Source organism: Chiloscyllium punctatum, chromosome 1, assembly GCF_047496795.1.
Source record: "Chiloscyllium punctatum isolate Juve2018m chromosome 1, sChiPun1.3, whole genome shotgun sequence".
Classification (NCBI taxonomy): domain Eukaryota; kingdom Metazoa; phylum Chordata; class Chondrichthyes; order Orectolobiformes; family Hemiscylliidae; genus Chiloscyllium; species Chiloscyllium punctatum.
In genome coordinates this window covers 141,216,093-141,240,131 of record NC_092739.1, presented here as the reverse complement: position 1 = coordinate 141,240,131, position 24,039 = coordinate 141,216,093, and the positions used below count along the sequence as shown (strand labels likewise).

At 40.5% G+C, this 24,039-nt stretch overlaps 1 protein-coding gene across 5 annotated transcripts in view; it reads left to right on the top strand.

Annotated features, from left to right (window-relative positions):
* Positions 1-24,039, top strand: part of uvssa (UV-stimulated scaffold protein A) — a 114,059-nt gene that overhangs the window by 8,580 nt on the left and 81,440 nt on the right. For all 5 annotated transcript variants that reach the window (XM_072575783.1, XM_072575773.1, XM_072575764.1 and 2 more), the window contains 5 exons: positions 123-453; positions 6,760-6,880; positions 11,306-11,695; positions 15,116-15,225; positions 22,695-22,817. In XM_072575783.1, coding sequence (XP_072431884.1) covers positions 123-453; positions 6,760-6,880; positions 11,306-11,695; positions 15,116-15,225; positions 22,695-22,817 — 1,075 coding nt within the window. The remainder of the gene's footprint in view (positions 1-122; positions 454-6,759; positions 6,881-11,305; positions 11,696-15,115; positions 15,226-22,694; positions 22,818-24,039) is intronic.

Sequence of the window (24,039 nt, the reverse complement as noted above, 5' to 3'; positions counted from 1 at the left end):
GGAATTGAGCCTGGGTCCGTGGCGCTGTGGGGCAGCAATATTAACCACTGAACCACTGTGCCATATACAAATAAAGATACTGTAATTCATTGACAATTAATTAAAATATATACTCTTTACAGGTTATCTGAGGATTACATCAATCACGTGTATCACTTAATCATGACACAATTAAACCAAGAGCATGCAGAGATCCGCCTGTCTGCTTTCCAAATAGCAAATGAGCTATTTGTGCGTTCACATCACTTTCGCACGTTGCTTGTTTCAAACTTTCAGGAATTTTTGGAGTTAACAGTGGAATCAAATTTTGAGCAACCTTTACCTCCACCAAAAGAAATAGCTCAAAAATTGAAGGAAATGGCAATTAAATCTGTCGAGGATTGGCATGGGAAATATGGAGAAGCTTACAAGAAACTTTCTCTGGGTTATCATTTTCTAAAGCAAGTTAAGAAGGTGAGTATATTTTGTCTTTTTATTAAGCATTTTCAGTTTTAAAATTTGTCCATAGAATGATGGCATTGCTAGCTGGGTCAACATTTATTGCCCACTCGTAATTGCCCTTGAGAAGGTGATGGAGAGTTGTCTTCCTTTTCGATGTTTGAGAAGTTAAATGCTAAAGAGGTTTGCATTGCTAATCTGATGTTTTCCAAATTTTGAAGTGCGTATATCACCTTAAATATCTAATTTAATACAACTTTATTAAAATTAGTCAGACATTATTTATATATGCTCATATATTTCCTGTGTTTCAGAACAAGGAAAAACATTTTTCTTTGTAAATTAGAAATTACCTTGCATGCTGTCCAAGGACAAGCATCTTCACAATACCTGTGGAGTCCACAAAATAAAACTTGATCATCCAAAGGTATATACTGCACTACAACAGCTGTGTTTTAGTCACAGAAAAAATATGTTGTATGATGGCTCCACACAGGAGAAATAGTTTCTCCCATTCACTTTTTTTGAGTTAAATCTCTGAATTCTTTCTGGTTCAGTGTTGACAGTCTCAGTATCTCTAGTTGCCCCAATAATTTCCAGCTCCTGGCATTATTCTGTGGCTTAAATGCAACTTGTTTAATGGGACATCTAAATATGTACACAATGCTTTCAATTATGGTAAAACTGATATATTACTCAAAATCGTTCTTGCTGCTTTGTACTGTGTCAATATTGATTTAATCCAAAATAATGTTGATTTTTTTTTCTACATTCCTGTATGTGCAGATTCCGGAATCATAACTTTGAAACTCTCTTAGTGAACACCATTTAGTGCTTTTCCATCATAGTGCACTCTTATTTCAAGATATATCACTCCATTCTCGTCAATGTTACTTTACAGCCAGTTTATTGTGCTAACCTTTAAGAATTTACACTTCCACTCACTGTATTCCAAAGCTTGTCATTCTTTTAATGATCAAATTTTAGAATTGAGTTCTCTACACTTATGCCAAATATCATCTATATCACCCAGTACAAACATTACAAGCAAAGTATCTGAAGGCTCAATCTTTTTTCAACTCAAAACACTCATTTGCATTGGACCAGAATTTATTATAATTGGTAAATGAAGGGCACCTGCTATTATTTAGACTTGCTCTTGCTGGTTTACTTTTCAAAATACATTTCACAGTAAGTTGCAGGAAGTGTGTCATTGAACTAGTGTGTCTGAGAGATGTATGAACAGGTCAAACAATTCTATATGTCCTTGACTAATATGATTTGAAGAATTATTGATGTACAGTAGTGTCTGAACCAAGACATAAGTGTGAGTGAGAAAAGTGAATTCACGGTCTAGCTGCAGAAAGAAAATTAAAGAGGGAAAGAAAGATTGGATTAGGAACAAAACAAGGAAAAAGGAACAAATTAAAAATGTCTCCAAAAACAATTTAAATACAAGAAATAGGAGCAGGGATAGATCATTTGATGCTTCAAGACTTTTCTGTCAGTAAATAAAATTTGGCTAATCTACCTCAAATCCACTTTCCTGCCCAATTTGAAGTCAAAAACCTATTGTTCTCCATCTTAAATAAATGCTGTGATTTGAGTATCCCCAACCTGAAGAATTGAGTTTTCTGCAAGTTGAATTTTTAGGTGTGAATTTCTTTGGTGTATTAGACTTGCCTTGGTGTGTTAATGCATTTGATATGACCTAAGAAGGATTTAATTCTTTAATGTTACTTTTAGGTTCAGCGCGCCGATTTGTGACAATGCTGTTCCTTTATCAAGGTTATGCAGTCTTGTTTTTTTTCAAAGAGGTTGTAAATGACACAGGCTCTGAAAAGTTTGGAGGTTGAAGAGTTTTAGGGCCAATTTGATAATACCTAAAAGATACTGCCTCAGGCAGAAGGCTTTCAGATTAAAAACACATACAATGAAAGGAGAGTGGCCAGTTCTCTAAGCTCAGCTTTACTCTAGTTTGTTTTTTTTAAAAAGCAGTAGTGTGAAGAAAGGCTGCCAGCCCCACAGAAGCAGGTCCCAGCTGGTGATTTCTCTCTGACTTCTATCCTGTAAGAACTTGTTTTTGATTTTACCTTTTGTGTCATGGTGTGCTTATAGGGATTGTTGCAAGGATTTGGTACAACTTCATTAAGTTGGGATACAGAGGAACCTCAATTATTGGAACTACATCGGTGAGGATTATTTTGTCAGATAATCAAATGCCCAATAATACAGTTTAGCCAAGCATCAGAACCTTGCGATCTTGCCGGATAATCCAAAATTCATATGGAAGGGGTAAGATTAAGGAACCTTGGATGACGAGAACAGAGGAACTTCTCGTCAAAAGGAAGAAGGCAGCCTACGTAAGGTGGAGGACGCAAGGATCTAGCACAGCTTTAGAGGATTACAGGCTTGCTAGAAAGGAGTCAGAAATGGACTGAGGATAGCCAGGAGGGGGCACAAGAAAGGCTTTGCAAGGAGGATTAGGGAGAACCCAAAGGCATTTTACTCATATGTGAGGAATAAGAGCATAATCAGGGAGAAGGTAGGACCGATAAGGGATAGCGGAGGGAACTTGTGTGTGGAGTCTGAGCAGATGGGATTTCACTAAGGAAAGGGACTTCGTTGTGAATGAGAACTTTGAGGAGGGATACAGGCATGACCAGATCAAGATTGATGAAGTTGATGTGCTGGAAATTTTGGAATACATTAAGATGGATAAGTCCCCAAGGCCAGACTAGATTTACCCCAGGCTGCTCCGGGAAGCGAGAAAGGAGGTTTCTTAACAGCTGGCAAGGATCTTTGCCTCCTTACTCTCCACAGGAATCGTACTGGAGGATTGGAAGGAGGCGAATGTTGTTTCTCTTTTCAAGAAGGGTAAAAGGGAAATCCCTGGCAATTACAGACCAGTCAGTCTTAGGTCTGTGGTCAGCAAAGCTTTGGGAAGAATTCTGAGGGATAGGATTTATGACTATTTGGCAAAGTATAGTGTGATTAAAGGCAGGTTTTGCCTCACAAATCTTATTGACCTCTTTGAGGAGGTGGCAAGACAGGTCGTCGAAGGTCAATCAGTGGATGTGGTGTATATGAACTTCAGCAAGGCATTTGATAAGGTTCCCATGGTAGGCTCATTCATAAAGTCAGGAGGTATGGGATACAGGGAGATTTGGCTATCTGGGTGCAGATTTGGTTGGCTAACAGAAGGCAGAGAGTGGTTGTAGATGGAAAGTATTCTGCCTGGAGGTCAGTGTTGAATGGTGCCCCTCAGGCCTGTGTTCTTCGGCCTCTGCTCTTTGTAGTTTTTGTAAGTGATTTGGATGAGGAGGTTGAGGGGTGGGTTAGTAAATTTGCAGATGACACAAAGGTTGGAGGTGCCGTCGATAGTATCGAGGGCTATTGCAGGCTGCAGCGTGACATAGACAGGATGCGGAGCTGGGCTGAGAAATGGCAGATTGGGTTCAACCTGGATAAATGTGAAGTGATGCAGTTTGGAAGGTCGAACTCGAATGTTGAATAAAGGATTAAAGACAGGATTCTTGGCAGTGTGGAGGAACAGAGGGATCTGGGTGTGCAAGTACATAGATCCCTCAAAGTTGCCACCCAAGTGGATAGGATTGTTAAAAAAGTGTTTTGGCTTTCATTAACAGGAGGAATCAAGTTTAAGAGCCGCGAGGTTTTCCTACAGCTCGACAAGTCCCTGGTGAGACCACACTTGGAATATTGTGTCCAGGTCTGGTCACCCTACTGTAGGAAAGATACGGAGGGTGCAAAGTAGGTTTACCAGGATGCTGCCTGGACTGGAGGGCTTGCCTTATGAAGAAAGGTTGAATAAGCTTGGACTTGTATATCTGGAGAGAAGGGGGAAGAGAGGAGACCTGATCGAGATACACAAGATAATGAGTGGAATAGATAGAGTCAATAGCCAGAGACTTTTCCCCAGGGCAGGATTGACTGGTACGAGGGGTCATAGTGTTAAGATATTAGGAGAAAGGTATAGAGGAGACATCCGAGATAGGTTTTTTACGCAGAGAGTTGTGAATGCCTGGCATGTGTTGCCAGTGGTGGTGGTGGAAGCAGAGTTATTTGGGACATTTTAAGCGACTGCTGGACATGCACATGGAAAGCAGTGAGTTGAGGGGTGCGTAGGTTAAGTTATTATATTTTACATTAGGATTAAACCTCGGCACAACATCGTGGGCCAAAGGTTCTGTACTGTACTTTTGTATATTCTATATTGGAGCATCTCTACACCTTCCTGTTTCTGTTAGTGACTTGAGAAACTGAATGACCTCTTCCAGTTCTTTTGTAAATGACTCCAGGTGTGAAATGGTCTCTTTCTGATCCTGTGTCAGTGACGTGTGGGAATGAACAGACTCCTTGTCTTCCTGTGTAACAGGCAGGAGGGATTAAATGGGCTGTCCCTCTTCTTGACCAGTTGTTTTGATGGGCTGAATGGCTTCCCCGTATTCTTGTGAAACCAGATTGTGAACTCCTCCCTTTACAGTGGAAATATACAGTGCTGTTACATGAATGTTGCCCAAACTTTAACAGCACGATTATTGAATATTGTCCAGGTCTTGTTGCACATGGACACAGACTGCTTTAGGAGCAGAGGGATGACCAATTGTTCTGAACATTGTGTGATCTTCAGTGAATATCTCTGTTTTGCATTGGTGTGAACTCAATGGGCTGAATGGCCTGCTTCCACACTGCAGGGATTCCCTGAGGACAGACTGGAGATGCCTGGGCTGAGGGAGCTACCCTGAGGATCTCCTGCAGTGATATCCCACAGTTGAAATGATTGATGCTCACCGATGATGATCATCTTCCCTTGTGCTGTGAATGACTCAAACAATGGAGAGGTCAAAATCGAATCTCATGAAGTGTAATTTGCTCAGGCTCCATGATGTCATCCTCAGTCAAATACTACCTTGAGTTCAGGTCCAGTCTCTCTTACCTGACCTCCTGTGTTCCCTCTTTTGTTCATATCAATAGGTCATGGTGTACAAGCAGAGAATTATTTTCTTCAAACAGAGGGTAGTGAATGTCAGGAATTCTCTTACACAGAGAGTTAGGGGAGCTAGATCACTGAAAGGGACCATGGTGTCGCACAGGGATCAGTTCTGGGACCTCTGCTCTGTGATTTTTATGAATGACTTGGATGAAGAAGTGGAAGGATGAGTTAGTAAGGTTGCCAATCACACGAAGGTTTGTGGAGTGGCTGTTATAGGTTGCAACGGGACATTGACAGAATGTAGAACAGTGCTAATAAGTGGCAGATGGAGTTCGACCTGGAAAAGTGTAAAGTGATTCTCTTTGGCCGCTCGAATATGAATGGAGACTACATGGTTAAAAGCAGGATTCTTAGTGTGGAGGAACAGAGGGATCTTGGGGTTCATGCCCATAGATCCCTCAAAGTTGTGACCCAAGTTGATAGGATTGTTAAGAAGGCGAATGGTCTGTTGGCTTTCATTAATAGGGGGTTGAGTTTAAGAGGTGCGAGGTTATGCTGCAGCTCTGTGGAGCACTGGTTAGATCACACTTGGAATATTGTGTTCAGTTCTGATCGCCTCTTTGTAGGAAGGATGTGGAATGCTGTGGAGGAAATGTACCAGGCTGCTGCCTGGACTGGAGGGCAGGTCTTATGAAGAAAGTTTAAGGGAGCTAAGGCTTTTCTCATCAGAGAGAAGAAGGATGAAAGGTGACTTGATCGAGGTGCACGAGATGTTGACCGGCATAGATACAGTGGATAGCCAGAGACTATTTCCCAAGGCAGAAATGGCTATCATGTGGGGGCCTCATTTGGAGGAAGGTTTAAGGGAGATGTCAGAGGTTGGTTCATTACACAGGTGTGTGGAATGCATTGCCAGCAGTGGTAGTAGAGTCAGATACTTTTGGGAATGTAAGCAATTCTTGGATAGGCACATGGATGAAGAGTATGTAGATTAGGCTGATCTTAGAGTCGCATACAAGGTCGGCGCAACATTGAGGGCCAAAAGCCCTGTAATTGCTGTACTGTTCTATGAATGCCGGATAATCGAGATTCATGTGTAGTCTGTTGGTTTTCGGATAGCATAGATTATTCGGTATTCTGTTTTCTGTTCTTTGTGTTTCATTGAATAATCTTATAAATAAGTTCTGTTTTGTTTTAAACAAAGTGGTTTGCCCAGCTGGTTCTCTCCTGGAAGACCCACTTTCCAACTGCTTAAAACAGCTAGCAAAGTTAGGGTCTGAGCTGCCGCCTTGAAGTGTTTTGAGGGGTCTGGCCTGGTCCATAACTGATTTGTATTAATTATTTATTTTGCTTCCCTTCATGCTAAGGTGGATTTCCAAGATGTTTGGGCAAGAACGCAAGCTGAGAGGAAACGAGAGGAAGAGAGATTGAAAAGACTGGACAATATCAATAGAATAAAAGTAAACAGAGTGGAACAGGAAATGGAAGGTATTCTACTCATTCCTAAACAAACGAAGTATTGATGTAAGTAATCCTAGACATAACTATAATGTCACTGGACTGGGAAGCTCGAGGCCCACCCTAATACTGTGGTGAAATGAGTTCAAATCAACTGGAGCAGGCAGTGGAATTTAAATTCAATTCATAAATGTGGATTTTAGGGCTAATCTCTGTATTGGTGACCATAACTGTTACGATTGATTGTCATAAAAGCCCGTTTGATTCACTAATGTCCTTTAGGGAAAGGAATCTGCTGTTATGGGTCTATCTGTGGCTTCAGGCCCAAAACTTTGCAATTGACTCTGAACTGCAGTCAGTGATAATCTAGCAAGCCACTCAGTTCAAGGGTAATTAGGGATGCGCAAGAAATGATGGTCTTGCTAATAATGACTACATTCCGTGAAAGACTCAAAAGGATTGGTTTGGATTATTTTTGGTTGCCAGACAATTACTACCGTTTTAATTTAATCTAAGAACTGAGATTCCTTTAAAAAGGTCCTGGAATTGATAAACCAGAAGATAGGTTTAGCTGACCAGGGTGGCTGTTGTTAATATATATGCTGTGTGAAAAACTGCAAGTAACTCCATAAGCCCTTTCAGTGTAAGCCTTGGCCAAACATTATCAGTTTGTCATAGACTTTAGTTACTAACCAAATAGCTTCTCCTTTATTAATTATTCTTTGCAGGTGTTCTCTTACCTGTAAACTGAAAGGAGGCTCCTTTTGTGTATAAAAAATATACATATATGTTAGGTTATTTGAGCTATCATATGCAGAGTTTTGAAAGTGACAAATATGTTTTTCTCTATCATAAAAACGCTGTATTAACTGCGTGTCAAGCTTCTTCCACTATGTTTAGTCTGTCACACTTCAAAAAGTGAGTAGAAATACAAGCATTAATTTGAAATGTTCAGCAATAAAGTTAACTTACAGAAGTTGTAACCTATAAGTCTTTAACCCCTGACTAACTTTAAGAATCAGACTTGAGATATTAAACATGAAAATAAAAGCATAGAGTATACAGTATAGAAACAGATCCTTCCGCCGAACTCATTCATGTTGACGTTTTATAAACTGAACTATTCCCATTTGCCTACATTTGGTCCATATTCCTCTAAACTTTTCTTGTCCATGTACTTCTCCAAATGTCTTTTAAATGTTGTAATTGTATGGGCCCTTTACTACTTTCTTGGGCAATTTGTCCGTGTACACGTCACCCTCTGTGTGAAAAAGGTTGTCCCTAAGGTCCCTCTTAAATCTTGCCCCTCTTGCTTTAAACCTATGCCTCTGGTTTTGGACACGCCTACCTCAGGGAAAAGAGCCTGGCAATTCACTTATTTTATAAACCTCTATAAAGTCACCCCTCAGCTTCTTAACTCCAGGGAATGTTCCAGCCGATTCAACCTCTCCTTATAACTCAAACTCTCTGTTCTCTGTGACATTCTTGTAATTCTTTTTTGCACCCTTTGCAATTTAATAACATCCTTCCTATTGCAGAGTGACCAGAATTATACACAGTACTCCATATGTAGTCTTAGCAATGTCTTGTACAGACATGATATCTCAATTTTTGTATCCTGTAATTATGTGGTCTTTCCTCAATTCTGACCTCATTACATGAGGCACTGCCTCAGAATGAACCATCTGACAATGAGTACTGACCCTTTGACAAAGAGGCACTCCTTCTGGATTGACCTCCAATCATGTGGCACACCCTCAATTCTGAACCCTTTATAATGAGGCATTACTTCAGTATTGATTCTCTGACTACAATGCACGCCCACAATTCTGACCCTCTGACAGTGCTAAAGTATCTCATAACGATGCTCTGACAAGGCTTCAATATCTCACTGTAGAATCACTAATTGAGTGGCCCTCGCTCTCCAAAAGACCGATTTGATGTCTGCAGTGATGACTGAGGGAATATGTGGTCCGAGGCTGTTGGGACAAGTGACGATGTTTCACTGACCTTTGTTCGAAACAAGTGTAAAGTGCATTGAGCACATCAGGGAGGGAAGTTTTGGGGGTGGGATGTTTTTGTCTGCCATCTTGTTCTGCTTTGTAGCCAATTATCTCGTGTAGGCTCTGCCACATATGGCAGGTGTCCATGTGGGGTTGGTTTGGGTCTCTAGCTTAGTCCAGTATCGCTTCTTGGTGTCTCTCATATCCTTACAGAGGTCATATCTGGATTTCCTGTAAAGATCTGGGTTGTCTGATTTGAATGCCATATTTACTCACATTTGGAACAGAATGGACTTAATCAGGGATAGGCAGCGTAGCTTTCTGCAGGAGAGAACCTATCTAGAAATTTGAGTTTTTTGAGTAAGTGATAAATATGATATAGGGTAGGGGAATGGACATTGTTGACATGGACTTTTCCAAATGTTGGTCCAGAGGATTAAGTCATATCAGATCCCCAGTGAGTTGGTGGGTTGGATACAAAATTGCTTAGCCATAGGAAACAGAGGAAGGGTGTTTTTCTGACTGGAGGTCTGTAACTAGTAGTATTCTGCAAGGATCAGTGCTAGTACCTCTTGCTTGCAATATATTAAAATGATTTGGATGAAAATCTAGTTGGTCTCAACACATTGTGGATAGTGGGAAGGTTGTTATAAGATATAGCAATATATAGATCATTTGGAAAGTTGGGCACGGAAATGGCAGATGGAGTTTAATTTGGACAAGTGTGAGATAATGCATTTTGGGAAGTCAAATACAAGAAGAAAGTACATGCAGTAAATGGCTGAACTTTAGGAGTTATCTTCGAGTGCAAGCCCATAGCTCCTTGAAAATGACAACACAATTGGGTAAGGTGATAAAGCATGCTTGCCTTCATCATTCGGAGCACTGAGGATAAATGTTAGCAAGTCATATTGCATTGTATAAAACTTTAGTTAGGACACATTTGGAGCATTGTGTGTATTTCTAACTGCCACACTATAGGAGGCATAGAGGCTTTGGAGGAGTTGCAAAACAGGTTTACCAGGATGTTGCCTGAACGGAATCTATTAACTATAAGGAGAAGTTGGACAAACTTGGATCGTTTTTGCTAGAATGCAGAAGGCTGAGGGAGCAACCTGGTAGAAGAATATACAATATGGTGACCTCTTTTTAAACTCCAATACAGGCCTGATCTACTCAGTCCCTCCTTGTATGATAACCCTCCTTGGTAAAGTCACTGGACTAGTTATCCAGAATCCCAGATTACTGTTCTGGGGTATGGATTTAAATCCCACAGTGGCAGATGATGAAATTTGATTTCAATAAAAATCATCTGGAATAAAATGCTCACCAAATGACAACTGTGTGACCACTGCTAGTTGTCATGAAAATGAATCTGGGTCACTCGTGCCTTTTAGAGAAGAAAGTCTACTCTCCTTACCTAGTCTGGTTTATTTGTGACTCCAGACCCACAGCAATGTGGTTGACTCTTAACAACTGTCTGAGTAATTAGCCCAGTAAGTGATGGGCAACAAATGTTGTACAAGTCAACACCATCCACATCCCATCAACTGAAAAAAAAAGAGTGAATGCTACTTGCAGTTATCAGCCCAAGCTTGGATGCTACCCAGGTCTTGCTACATATGGACACAGACTACTTCAGTAAATGAGAAATAGTAAATAGTGCTGAATATTGAACAGTCATCCTGGAAGCTAGATCATTGAAGCAACTGAAGATAGTGAACATAGGACACTATCCTGAGGAACTCAGTTATTGATATCCTGGGGTTGAGCTGTTGATATCCAAAAACCACAGCCTTTTTCTTAGGAATAGGAGTAGGCCATTCAGCTCCTTGAGCCTGTTCCACTATTTAATGAGATCATGGCTGATGTATGGCCTAATTCCATATACCTGCATTTGATCCATATCCTTTAAGTTCTTTGCTTAACAAAGTATTTAAACTCGAGATAGATAATTGGCAATAATAACTAATTAATCCAGCATCCACTGCTGTTTGTGGAAGAGTGTTCCAAAAGTCTACTATCTCTTGTGTGTAGAAGTATTTCCTAACATTCCATCGGAACTGTCTGGCCCTTATTCTCAAATAATGTTTCCTAGTTTAAAATCCTCAGTCAGTGCTAGTTATGATTCCCAACAGCAAAGATATTTCCATTTGAATGTTCCTTGATGCCATACTTGGGCAAATTCTGCCTCAATCATTTGTTTCTTGTGAAACACTTTAGGCAGAAGGTTGCTGAAGAGTTGAAAGTGAATATGTGCATACACATGTTTGTTATTTTGAATTCCATTTATCATGACTCCATTGTATTTTTTTCGGAGTAACTTGTTCTAAGAAGTGACATTGAGCGTTGATCCAGTTTTGGGGTTCAGCTAATAAATTGTAGAGTCTGTTTTCTGTGAGTTACTGCTGACTTTTTAAATCTTTAATTTTTGTTGTTGTTTTTAAAACAGAAACATCAGAAGAAATTCACAATTCTTTGATTGAGCTGGAGGCATGCTTCAGATTGCTGATACCTGATTTTTCTGAGTTCACCTTCAATGATGTCAACTCTCCACATGCACAAGTACCAGCTGACAACACCAATAATGAAATGTGCACAATCAGTGGGCAGAATGACAACTACCATTCCACAGATCTGTTTGATGATGAACAGCCATGCAGCAGTAAGGACCTTGTGCCACTGCCTCTAATAAATAGAGGACAAGAAATGTGGAAATCGGATGGTTTGCATCAAAGTGAGGACAGTGAGGATGAAGAACTTGAACACAGCAGTGATGTATTTGTTAGAAATCATGGCCTTCTTTCACACAAATATTCTATTAACTTGGAAATTCAGAAAGGTATGTACCGATCACACTGTCTTGTTCAGAATCTTGAATTTATTAACGTGCTATTGGTTTTTATTCACAATACTGTTTAAATATTTAAAAATCTAATTTTAGAAATTGCATCATGAATTTAAATCAATTGGTCAGTGGTCTTGTCATTAACAAATATTTTAAAAATTCAGACCACAAGCATGTGATTGCTTTTCTATAGTGTATTGAAGAAGAACTCCATTAGTTTGGGGTGTAAAACTGGCATAGTTTGGAGGTGAATCTGCAGCCTGAAGGACAATCGGTCCAGAGTCTGTTGTCAGAGAGTATGAGGCTGGAAAAGGAGTGGGAAAGATGGTACTCCTTGGGAGGATAAACATGCATGCATTGAAGAATAGATCAGCTAGCATCAGCATTGGTGCTTGAAATTAGACTCACCATAGCAAAAACATTTACATATTAGTATATTATAAAACCATTCATGAAATGATTTGAGTAACCATGCAAATTATTTTGTTTTCTTGCAATTACTTAAATGTTTGGAATAAGACTTGATTTTATTAATTTTTCTGAGTTTACGAGTTGATTTTAATTTATTTTGCTTCAGAAGCTAAAAACTGAAAAATAGACCAAAAACTCAGCAATAAAACATAATTCAAAGGTTCTTACTAAAAAACTCTTGTAAGGACTATACAGAAGAGATCTTGCAGAGGAATTTAAAATATGGGCTAGATGATGGGCATCAGTTTAAGGTTAGAGGGGAATGAATAAAAGGAACCTGAGGGGCAACATTTTTACCACAGAGGGTGGTATGCATAGGGAATGAGCTCCTGGTGGAAGTAGTTGAGGCAGGTACACTACCAACATTTATGGAGCATTTGGACAAATACATGGGTAGGAAAGTATTAGAAGGATATGGGCCAAGTGTAGGGAAATGGAGTTAGTGTGGATGGACGTTTTGGTCTGCATTGATCAGTTTGGGCCAAAGGGACTGTCTACGTGGTGCAGGTCTTTATGACGCTATGACCACCAACTAGCAGAATAGTTGATAAAGGGCATATATGAAGGGAAATTACAAAGAGATTGAAGAACTATAAAATAGTGGTAATGATGTGTTTAGTTATCCTATCCCAGTTTATAACGGGAGATGGAGGGAAATGAGTTTAAGAATTGTGATTATTGTATCAAGGTTCAAGATAATTATTGATAATGACAGGGAACAATCCAAATTGGAAGGACATGAATTTCAGTGGGGGGTGGGGTTTGGGGGAGGAATTGATGATCAATTTGTCCTAGGTAGTTCAGAATTGAAGATTATTAGGGAAAGCTTTATTTTAGGACTGTGGACTACCTTTTAAAAAGGTGATGCTTTGGGTACATTGTGGAACATTCCCATGAGGGGAAAGGCAAGACAATCAAAGCCAGCGCTCTTTGGCTGCTGAAAGAGATGGAGGGTAAGAGGAAACAGCGAGAATTTGCTTCTAACAGACTGTATGTTGATAATACAAGAAAGAACCAGGCTGGATATGGTACATTGAGAGGAAATGTGGGAAAGAAAATGCCAGAGAGGAAGAGAGGGAGAAAATGAGAAGAGACTAGCAGCTAAGTTGAAGTTAAGTCTACAGTGTTTTTACAGGTATGTAAGTTGTTAAAGGATACTTAGAGGCTTGGGTCCCATATAGAATCTACAAAGGGGTCAACACATGGAAGTAGAGGACATAACTGTGTATTAATCAGTATTTTGTACTTTGCAATTGTTTTTAACCAATTCGGCCTGCATTTTTTGAAAGGCATAGATGGATATGCCTTTGTTACACTGAGACAGCACATTCTAAATCCTAACTACCGGCTGCGTACATGATTCCCTCATGTTGCTTTTCATTTCTTGGTCAATATCAATGTCCTCAGCTTCTCGAGCCATCCAAAAAGGGACACAGTATATTTACTCTGTCTAGACCCTTTCTATTTTCAGCACCTCACCAAATTTTCTTCCAACCTTCTTTAAGGACAACAGCTCCAGCTTTTCCAATCAGTTCCACTGATTTTAACCAAGAAAGATGATTTTGCCAAAGTCGTAATGGAAGCAATTTGAATATAGTGTGGCTTGAAAATTGAGAAAGAAGATATTTTGGTATCTATAGTTAATGTTGATAATCAAGTACTGCCGGGATTCCTCTGAAGGTGTTTAGGCAATTCAAGGTGTAGATCTTAGATGTACTGATCATAATCTTCTAATCCCCTTTAAATATTGGACTAGTGCTAGAGGACTAGAGATTGTGTTACATTATTTTCTTAAAAATTTGCAAGAATAAAGCCAGCATCTACGAGCCAGTCAGTTTAACTGAGAAAGCTTTCAGAAATGATAATCCAGGGCAAAACCAGCAGTCATTCAGCTAAATGTTTTATTAAATGAGGTATGTTAAAGGAAAGTTGTGTTTAACTCACCTGATTGAGGTAACAAGGAAGGGTGGAAAGAGTATTGTGATTGAAGTGGTATATATGGACCTCAAAAGGTGTTCTGATAAAATTTCACACACCTGGTTTGCCAACAAAATAGAAGTCAGTGGTTATAACGGAGAAGTGAAAAAAAAGATATGAAGTTGATTGCGTAACAGGAAACAGTGTGTAGTGAAAGGTTGTTTCTCAGACAGGAAGAGTGTAAAGAGAAGGCATACCAGATCCTGGGCTTTATATTATAGACTCATACAGAACAAAAGCATAAACCTTTAAAAAAAATTTTTGGAGAATTGGATTTAATCATCACTTTTAGGAAAAATGTGCAGAAGATGCAAAAAATCTTCAAGAATAATTTTAGGGATAAGGGCTTTCAATTTTGTGGAACTGATTGGAAAGGCTGGAGCTGTTGTCCTTAAAGAAGGTTGGAAGAAAATTTGGTGAGGTGCTGAAAATAGAAAGGGTCTAGACAGAGTAAATATACTGTGTGCCTTTTTGGATGGCTCGAGAAGCTGAGGACATTGATATTGACCAAGAAATGAAAAGCAACATGAGGGAATCATGTACGCAGCAGGTAGTTAGGATGTAGCAGGTAGTTTAGAATGCGCTGTCTCAGTGTAATGAAGGCAGATCCACCTATGCCTTTCAAAATATGCAGGCCTAGTTAATTAGGGTGGGGAAATACAGGAAGGTCTTCGATAACGTGATAATTGCGTTCTTGTGCAACCCCGTGTATATAAAACTCGTGCTTTAGAAACGCGTTACAGCCAACACAAGTTTTAAATGTTCGCACTTTAGAAAGAACGTCCCCAATTCGTCAATTGTGTTATAGCGAATTCATGTAAACAAAACGCATGTTATAGCAGAACGACCTTTTGGGCTACATAAATTGCTGTTACAGAGAACAGCGTGGACTTGGTGAACTGAACAGTCTGCTTCTGTACTTTAACATACTATGATACCATGATATTCTGTATGTTTGGAGAACAGACTTAAAGATCAAAGAGGATGAAGACAACAGTGCTGTGATTACCAACATAAAGGATCTCCATAGACTTGTCACTATTAAATACCTACCAACTGTCCAGAACTGGATCCAGGTATGATCGAAAACATTTTATCATTGTTTTTGGATTAGGATTAGGGTAAAGAAACCTATGAGCCAACAGCTTTTCCCTATTCAAAGTTTGTGAGAAGATTTGTAGCTCAGGTGCTCGTTGTTGTGGTTCTGTTCGCCGAGCTGGGAATTTGTGTTGCAGACATTTCATTCCCTGTCCAGGTGGAGCCTCCTGTGAAGCGCTTCTGTGATGTTTCCTCCGGCATTTATAGTGGTTTGTATCTGCCGCTTCCGGTTGTCAGTTCCAGCTGTCCGTTGCAGTGACCAGTATATTGGGTCCAGGTCGTTGTGCTTATTGATTGAATCTGTGGATGAGTACCATGCCTCTAGGAATTCCCTGGCTGTTCTCTGTTTGGCTTATCCTATAATAGTAGTGTTGTCCCAGTCAAATTCATGTTGCTTGTCATCTGTGTGTGTGGCTACTAAGGATAGCTGGTCGTGTCGTTTCGTGGCTAGTTGGTGTTCATGGATGCGGATCGTTAGCTGTCTTCCTGTTTGTCCTATGCAGTGTTTTGTGCAGTCCTTGCATGGGAGTTTGTACACTACATTGGTTTTGCTCATGCTGGGTATCGGGTCCTTCGTTCTGGTGAGTTGTTGTCTTGAGAGTCGCTGTTGGTTTGTGTGCTGTTATGAGTCCTAGTGGTTGCAGTAGTCTGGCTGTCAGTTCGGAAATGCTGTTGATGTATGGTAGTGTGGCTAGTCGTTTGGGTTGTGGCATGTCCTTGTTCCGTTGTCTTTCCCTTAGGCATCTGTTGATGAAATTGTGCAGGTATCCATTTTTGGCGAATACATTGTATAGGTATTTTTCTTCCTCTTTTTGTAGTTCTGGTGTACTGCAGTGTGTTGTGGCCCTTTTGAACAGTGTCTTGATGCAACTTCTTTTGTGTGTGTTGGGGTGGTTGCTTTCGTAGTTCAGGACTTGGTCTGTGTGTGTGGCTTTCCTGTATCCCTTTGTGGTGAATTCTCCGTTCGGTGTTCTCTGTACCATCACGTCTCGGAATGGGAGTTGGTTGTCCTTTTCTTCCTCTCTAGTGAATCGGATTCCTGTGAGTGTGGCGTTGATGATCCAGTGTGTGTTCTCTTTTTCTGTGTTTTTAATGATTACAAAGGTGTATTCCACATATCCAACCCAGAGTTTGGGTTGAATTTGCGGTAAGACTATTTGTTCTAATCTTTGCATTACCGCTTTTGCTATGAGTCCAGAGATGGGTGAGCCCATGCGTGTGCCGTTGATTTGTTCATATATTTGGTTGTTGAATGTGAAGTGTGTTGTGAGGCTTAGGTCCAGTAGTTTGAGTATGCCGTCTTTGTTGATAGGTTCACAGTTCTGTTGTCTGTTCTGTATGTCCAGCAGGTTGGCTAATGTTTCTCTGGCTAGGATTTTGTCGATAGAGGTGAACAGTGCCGTTACATCGAATGAGACCATAGTTTCTTCCTTGTCTATGTGTATATTTCTGATGATGTCCAAGAATTCCTGTGTAGACTGTATAGAGTGTCTGGATCCACTGATCAGGTGTTTCAGTTTCTGCTGTAGTTCTTTAGCCAGTTTGTGTGATGGTGTCCCTGATCGTGATACTATTGGTCTGAGTGGGATGTTTGGTTTGTGCACTTTAGGTAGTCCATAGAATCTGGGGCTGTTGTGCTTTCAGGTTTCATTCTTTGTAGGTCAAACCTGGTTATCTGTCCGTTTTTTGTAGGTTCCTCAGTGTGTTGTTTATCCTATTGGTGAGCTGTGGGGTGGGGTCAAACTCCCTCTTTTGGTAGGTCCCAATATACCGACAGCTGGAACTGACAACCGGAAGCGGCAGAGACAAACCACTATAAATGCCGGAGGAAACATCACAGGTGCGCTTCACAGGAGGCTCCCAAGCACTGAAGATGTCACCTAGACAGGGGACGAAACATCTGGAACACAAATTCCCAGCTTGACAAACAGAACCACAACAGCTTTTCCCTATAGTAGGAGAGTCTAAAATTAAAAGGCATAGGTTTAAGGTGAGAGGGGAGAGGTACAAAAGGGTCCAAAGGAGCAGTTTTTGCACAGAGGGTGGTGAGTGTCTGAAATAGGCTGCCAGAGGTACTGCAAGTACAATTTTGTCATTTAAGAAACATTTGGAGAGGTACATGGATGGGATAGAGATGTAGAGATATGGACAAAATGCAGGCAAATGGGACTAAATTACTCCTGAAAACTGGCATGGACAAGTTGGACTACAGGGCCTGCTTCCATGCTGTAAACCTCTATGAATTGACCAGAAGTAAAAGCTGTCCTCAGGAGAAATATTTATTAACTTCGTTGATGCTTTTAATAAATATAAATTTAAATTTCAACCAAAATTATTTGTGGTCTTAAAAGTTTCAGGATTTCTTGAAATAAAGAGTACTAGTTATAATTTGAGGATTATGAGATGAGAACTTTATTTCTAAACTTAAGGCATTGTAATTAATCATGTTGTCATTTAGAATTGTTTCAGAAGTTAAATCCCTTTGCTTTTTCTGAATGCAATTTGTAATTATTTTTAGAGATAATTAAGAACCTGTGTAGGCATCTGATTCAATGTTGCAGTGAGATTTAGGTTGAGTGCTGAAAAATGGAAAGAACGGTGAGAGGTTACTGCAAATAGATCACTATACCACTGTTTATGTCATTCATTTGACGACATAATGGATGATATTCTAGTATTATGCATTGTTTTAACAGAGACTGGCATAGATTAAAATGAAAAGTTGTCCTTATTTTTGCGTATATTGTTGTCAGGAAACTGGAGAAAATTCTGGTCTCAATGAAATGTCTGGTTTTGGAGAGAAAGGGTATTCTTATGGAGAGGGGTTCGTAGTTTAAAGATAAGAGGTAAATCTTTTAGAATCAAGATGAGAGATTTCTTCACCCAAGTATGGTGAGCCTGTAGAATTGATTACCACAGAAAGTGGTTGAGGCCAAAATGGTGTGTTTTCACGAAGGGGGTCGATAGCTTTCATGGCTAAAGGGATATGGGAGGAGGCCAGGATTAGGGTATTGAACCCCACAGTCAATCAACCATGATCATAATGAATGGCGGAGCGGGGTAGAGGGTTTGGATGGCCTTGATTCCGAACTGAAATTTTAAGTGCCTTTAATACAAGGTCTATGAATTTTAACAACAGCAATTCACAGTTAACTAGCATGCTTACCATGGAAAGGTATGCCAAGGCATCCATGCAATCTGAATGCTTCTATGTAAAGAACAGTTCGGAGAGGTAGCCAAAGGATTGTTCAGAGAGGTAGATTTTGAGGGGTCTCTTAAAGTGAAAAGGCTGAGGGAATCCAGATTGTGAGACCTTTATTGCTGATGTAGCAGTTGTTAATGGTGGGGTGAAAGGTTGAGGCTATGTGTGAGAAGTTAAAATTAGAAACATTTAGCTTTAAGAATGAGATGGAATAGGATAAGGACTGCAGAAAAAAATATGAGGAGAATTTTAAATTTGAATTGGAGGACCAGGATTCCAGAAATCTTGTCTGCATTCTCCAAAGCTGAAAAGTATATAAGAATGAATTATCTGAAGCCTGAAATCTGTTCTTCTCTGTGGGGAAACTGATTCGATATGACATGCACGAAGTTAAACATCAAGAGACAGAAGACTGAGGCATGGCTGACTTATCAATCAATGTTACTAAATTGACCATCTCTCAGGATCTATTTTCCCTTGCCATCGTAAAGATTTCTAACCATGCCTGTAAATCTTTGATCGGAAAGCTACAGGAAACTTCTAGCAGATCAGATTATTTGTAATCGTTCCTGGGGTCAAGTCCATCTCTGCTTGCACAGATGTACTTTATAAATTTCCCATAATTTTCCATTGTACAATTTTTAGGCTATTGATAATAACTTGTATCATAGTTGTGGGTATATTCGCCAGGCTGGGAAGTTGATTTGCAGCTGTTTTGTCCCTGGTCTAGGTGACCTCTTCAGTGCTTTGGAGCCTTCTGTGAAGCACTGCTGTACTGTCTCTTCTGGAATTTAGAATTTCTAGAAACACGGCACTCATTCACAGACTTCCATCCACAAGCACGTAGACCTAGACCCAATATACCAGCCACTACAACGAACAACCGGAACTGGTAATGGAAGCAGCAGGAATGGAACCAAATAAACTCCAGAAGACACAGTCCAGCAGTGCTTCACAGGAGGCTCCAAAGCACTGAAGATGTCACCTAGACAAGGGGCGAAACAGATCATACCCACAACTACGACAATAGGCACCTGAGCTACAAATCTTTACGCTAACCTTGAATAATAACCTTATGCCGTTATGTGTGTCAAATATAAATTGCTTAAATCTGCAACACATTTGTAATAATACCTCAGCTTGCTGATATATGTTCACAAAATGCTGGGGGGTGTGGGGGGGGTCGTCGTGTGAAATCAGTGTATTAATGGCTTTTTCACAAACTTTCTTCTGGTTCAATATTAACAGCATGGCACAGGATGGTTGCTGGGTGTCTAGGGATAACCAGTATTCCCCCATAGTTCATGATTTGAGGAGCATACGTTGGGAGCATAGGCTGTCAGGGAAGGACGTGGTGGAAATGTGGAACTTTTTCAAGGAGCAGATACGACGTGTCCTTGATATGTATGTACCTATCAGGCAGGAAAGAAATGGTCGTGTGAGGGAGCCTTGGTTGACGAGGGAGGTTGAATGTCTAGTAAAGAGGAAGAAGGAGGCTTACATAAGGTTGAGGAAACAGGGTTCAGACAGAGCAGTGGAGGGATACAGGATAGCCAGAAGGGACCTGAAGAAAGGCATTAGGAGAGCTAAGAGAGGGCATGAAAAATCCTTGGCGGATAGGATCAAGGATAACCCCAAGGCATTTTATGCGTATGTGAGAAACCTGAGAATGACGAGAACGAGGGTAGGTCCGATCAAGGACAGTAGTGGGAGACTGTGTATTGAGTCGGAAGAGATAGGAGACGTCTTGAACAAGTACTTCTCTTCAGTATTTACGAACGAGAGGGACCGTATTGTTGAAGAGGAGAGTGTGAAACGGACTGTTAGGAAGGAAGATGTGTTGGACATTTTGAACAACTTGAGGATAGACAAGTCCCCTGGGCCTGACGGGATATATCCTAGGATTATGTGGGAAGCAAGAGAGGAAATTACAGTACCGTTGGCAATGATCTTCTCGTCTTCACTGGCAACGGGGGTGGTACCAGGGGACTGGAGAGTAGCGAATGTTGTGCCCCTGTTCAAAAAAGGAAATAGGGATAACCCCGGGAATTACAGGCCAGTTAGTCTTTCTTCTGTGGTAGGCAAAGTAATGGAAAGGGTACTGAGGGATCGGATTTACGAGTATCTGGAAAGACACTGCTTGATTAGGGACAGCCAGCACGGATTTGTGAAGGGTAGGTCTTGCCTTACAAGTCTTATTGAATTCTTCGAGGAGGTGACCAAGCATGTGGATGAGGGTAGAGCAGTGGATGTAGTGTACATGGATTTTAGTAAGGCATTTGATAAGGTTCCCCATGGTAGGCTTATGCGGAAAGTCAGGAGGCATGGGATAGAGGGAAATTTGGCCAATTGGATAGAAAACTGGCTAACCGGTCGAAGTCAGAGAGTGGTGGTAGATGGTAAATATTCAGCCTGGAGCCCAGTTACAAGTGGAGTTCCGCAGGGTTCAGTTCTGGGTCCTCTGCTGTTTGTAATTTTTATTAATGACTTAGATGAGGGAGTCGAAGGGTGGGTCAGTAAATTTGCAGATGATACAAAGATAGGTGGAGTTGTGGACAGTGAGGAGGGCTGTTGTCGGCTGCAGAGGGACTTAGATATGATGCAGAGCTGGGCTGAGGAGTTGCAGATGGAGTTCAACCCTGCCAAGTGTGAGGTTGTCCATTTTGGAAGAACAAATAAGAATGCGGAATACAGGGTTAATGGTAGGGTTCTTGGTCAGGTGGAGGAACAGAGAGATCTTGGGGTCTATGTACATAGATCTTTGAAGGTTGCCACTCAGGTGGATAGAGTTTGTAAGAAAGCCTATGGAGTATTATCGTTCATTAGCAGAGGGATTGAATTCAAGAGTCGTGAGGTGATGTTGCAGCTGTACAGGACTTTGGTTAGGCCACAGTTGGAGTACTGTGTGCAGTTCTGGTCGCCTCACTTTAGGAAAGATGTGGAAGCTTTGGAGAGGGTGCAGAGAAGATTTACCAGGATGTTGCCTGGAATGGAGAGTAGGTCGTACGAGGATAGGTTGAGAGTTCTCTGCCTTTTCTCGTTGGAACGGCGAAGGATGAGGGGTGACTTAATAGAGGTTTATAAGATGATCAGAGGAATAGATAGAGTAGACAGTCAGAAACTTTTTCCCCGGGTACAACAGAGTGTTACAAGGGGACATAAATTTAAGGTGAAGGGTGGAAGGTATAGGGGAGATGTCAGGGGTGGGTTCTTTACCCAGAGAGTGGTGGGGGCATGGAATGCGCTGCCCGTGGGAGTGGTAGAGTCAGAATCATTGGCGACCTTTAAGCGGCATTTGGATAGGTACATGGATGGGTGGTTAATCTAGGTTAGAAGTTCGGCACAACATCGTGGGCCGAAGGGCCTGTTCTGTGCTGTATTGTTCTATGTTCTATGGCACTTTGCCTCACCACCCCTGTGTAACATACAATATAAATGGAAATGAGTATAGCTTTGCTATCCAGTAAAGCACCAATAATGGATGTCCTGGAGGATTCTACTGAGGACAATTTTAACATCACTGAAGACTGAGCCCCTGAAAATCATGAGTTGGTCCAGTGGTTAGCTCAGCTGGGCAACTGAGGTCAAAGACATTTGCATTCATGGCATGTAAACAAATATTTGTGATGATTTATCATCAGGTGTCGTGCCTGTATTGAGATTGTTCAGCTGTTGAACAAAAAGCAGGAGTAGACTATTCTGCCCCTTGAGTCTGCCCCATCATTTAGTAAGATCATGGCTGATTTGATTGTAACATAAAAGCTGCATTTCTGCGTATACTGATAATCCTTAACCACCTTCCTTTACAAAAATCTGACAACCTCTGCGTTAAAAATATTCAAGTGCTCTGCTTCCACCACTAACTTTTGAGGAAGAGAGTGCTAAAGACTTATAACACTCGTGAGTTTTGAGAAGATTTGTAGCTCAGGTTGAGGTTCTGGAGCTAGGTTTGCTCACAGCTTCCAGCTCAGCGAGCAAGCCTACATCCAGAACTTATGGTACTGTTTGAAATAGGCCACCCTAAATTTTTAAACAGTGATCCTAGTTCTCTTGCTTTTCTGAACTTGTAACTTCCTGAATTGTTAGTACATTGATATCAAGACCAAAATTTCTTTTACTACTTGAATGAGATTGGATGTTCTTCAACTTGAGCCAATTCCCAGCCTATACTTTGTGAAGAAGGTGTTGTAGCAGGCTTTCAGTGATACTATTTAAATAATAATTTTAAAAAATATTTTGTTCTAGACACTTACCAAAGTTGGTATTAGTGATGCTCGCCTAAAACGTGCCATTGACTTAAAAAATGAGATTGATGCAGCTCTAAAGAAACATGAAGAAATGGGCATTAGTTCTGAGGAGTGGAAAGTGGTGAGTATACTAATAAATTAAGCCACTGATTGTCTGGATATTTGCATGGAAGAGCAAAATAATTGCTTTGAAAGCTTTCAGGAAAATTCTGATAATTTATCTCGTTAAATTCTTCATTCTATCTGGCTGTTACTAGCATGGCTGACATTTACTCCCTATTCTTAAGTTCTTTGAAAGGGCAACTTGGTTGATCACTTCAAGGTGCAGTTAACATGTTGATATAGGACTATCATCACACACAGATCAGACTGGGTAAGAACAACAGATATTTTTCACAGAAATCTGAAAGCTTCATGTGATCATGTTTATTGATACCAGCTTTTTAGAAGGGGATGTGAGCTCACAGTCTATGGATCATTAGGTTTACTAGTCCAGTAAGATAACCACTACATCACTGTACATTAGAAAGCCACGTTTGTACCACATTAGCTTACTGTTTCAGGACTCATATATAAAACTAAGTCGTTTATTTAAATGTGCCAATGTGAAGGAATCGTTATAAAAGGTTATGGTCATAGTGAATGGTTATAAAGATGAAAAGTTTTCCTATAATTTATTTATTTTCATTTATTTTCCTATAAATAAGAGTTTAAAGAACTTAAAAAGACTTTTTTTAAAAAAAGGACAAGTACCGTTTGTAATGCCTATATTACACATCGTGGCATGTACAGATTTGTGTATTTTGTACCAATAATAAATTGCTGATAGGAAAGAGGCACCATCAATAACTGCACATCAGTACTTTTTTAAACATATTGTCGAGAAAAATATATCACAATTGTAGGAATGTTGTCATAAAATTTAAATGGATTCAGCAAAGATATTCAGGTTTGGAGGGTTTGAGCTTTAGGGAAAGGCTGAATAGGCTGGGGCTGTTTTCCCTGGAGCGTCTGAGGCTGAGGGTTCATTGTTCCTTGAAAGTAGATAAATAGGGCGGTATTTGGTCAGAGCATTGAGTAAAGGAGTTGGGAGGTCAAATTGCGGCTGTACAGGACATTGGTTAGGCCACTTTTGGAATAGTGTCTCCCTCCTAGAGGAAGGATGTTGTGAAACTCGAAAGGGTTCAGAAAAGATTTAGAAGGTTGTTGTGTTGCCAGCGTTGGAGGTTTTGAGATATAGGCAGAGGCTGAATAGGCCAGGGCTGTTTTCCCTGAGGAGTTGGAGGCTGAGAGGTGACCTTACAGAGGTTTATAAAATCATGAGAGGCATGGATCGGGTAAAT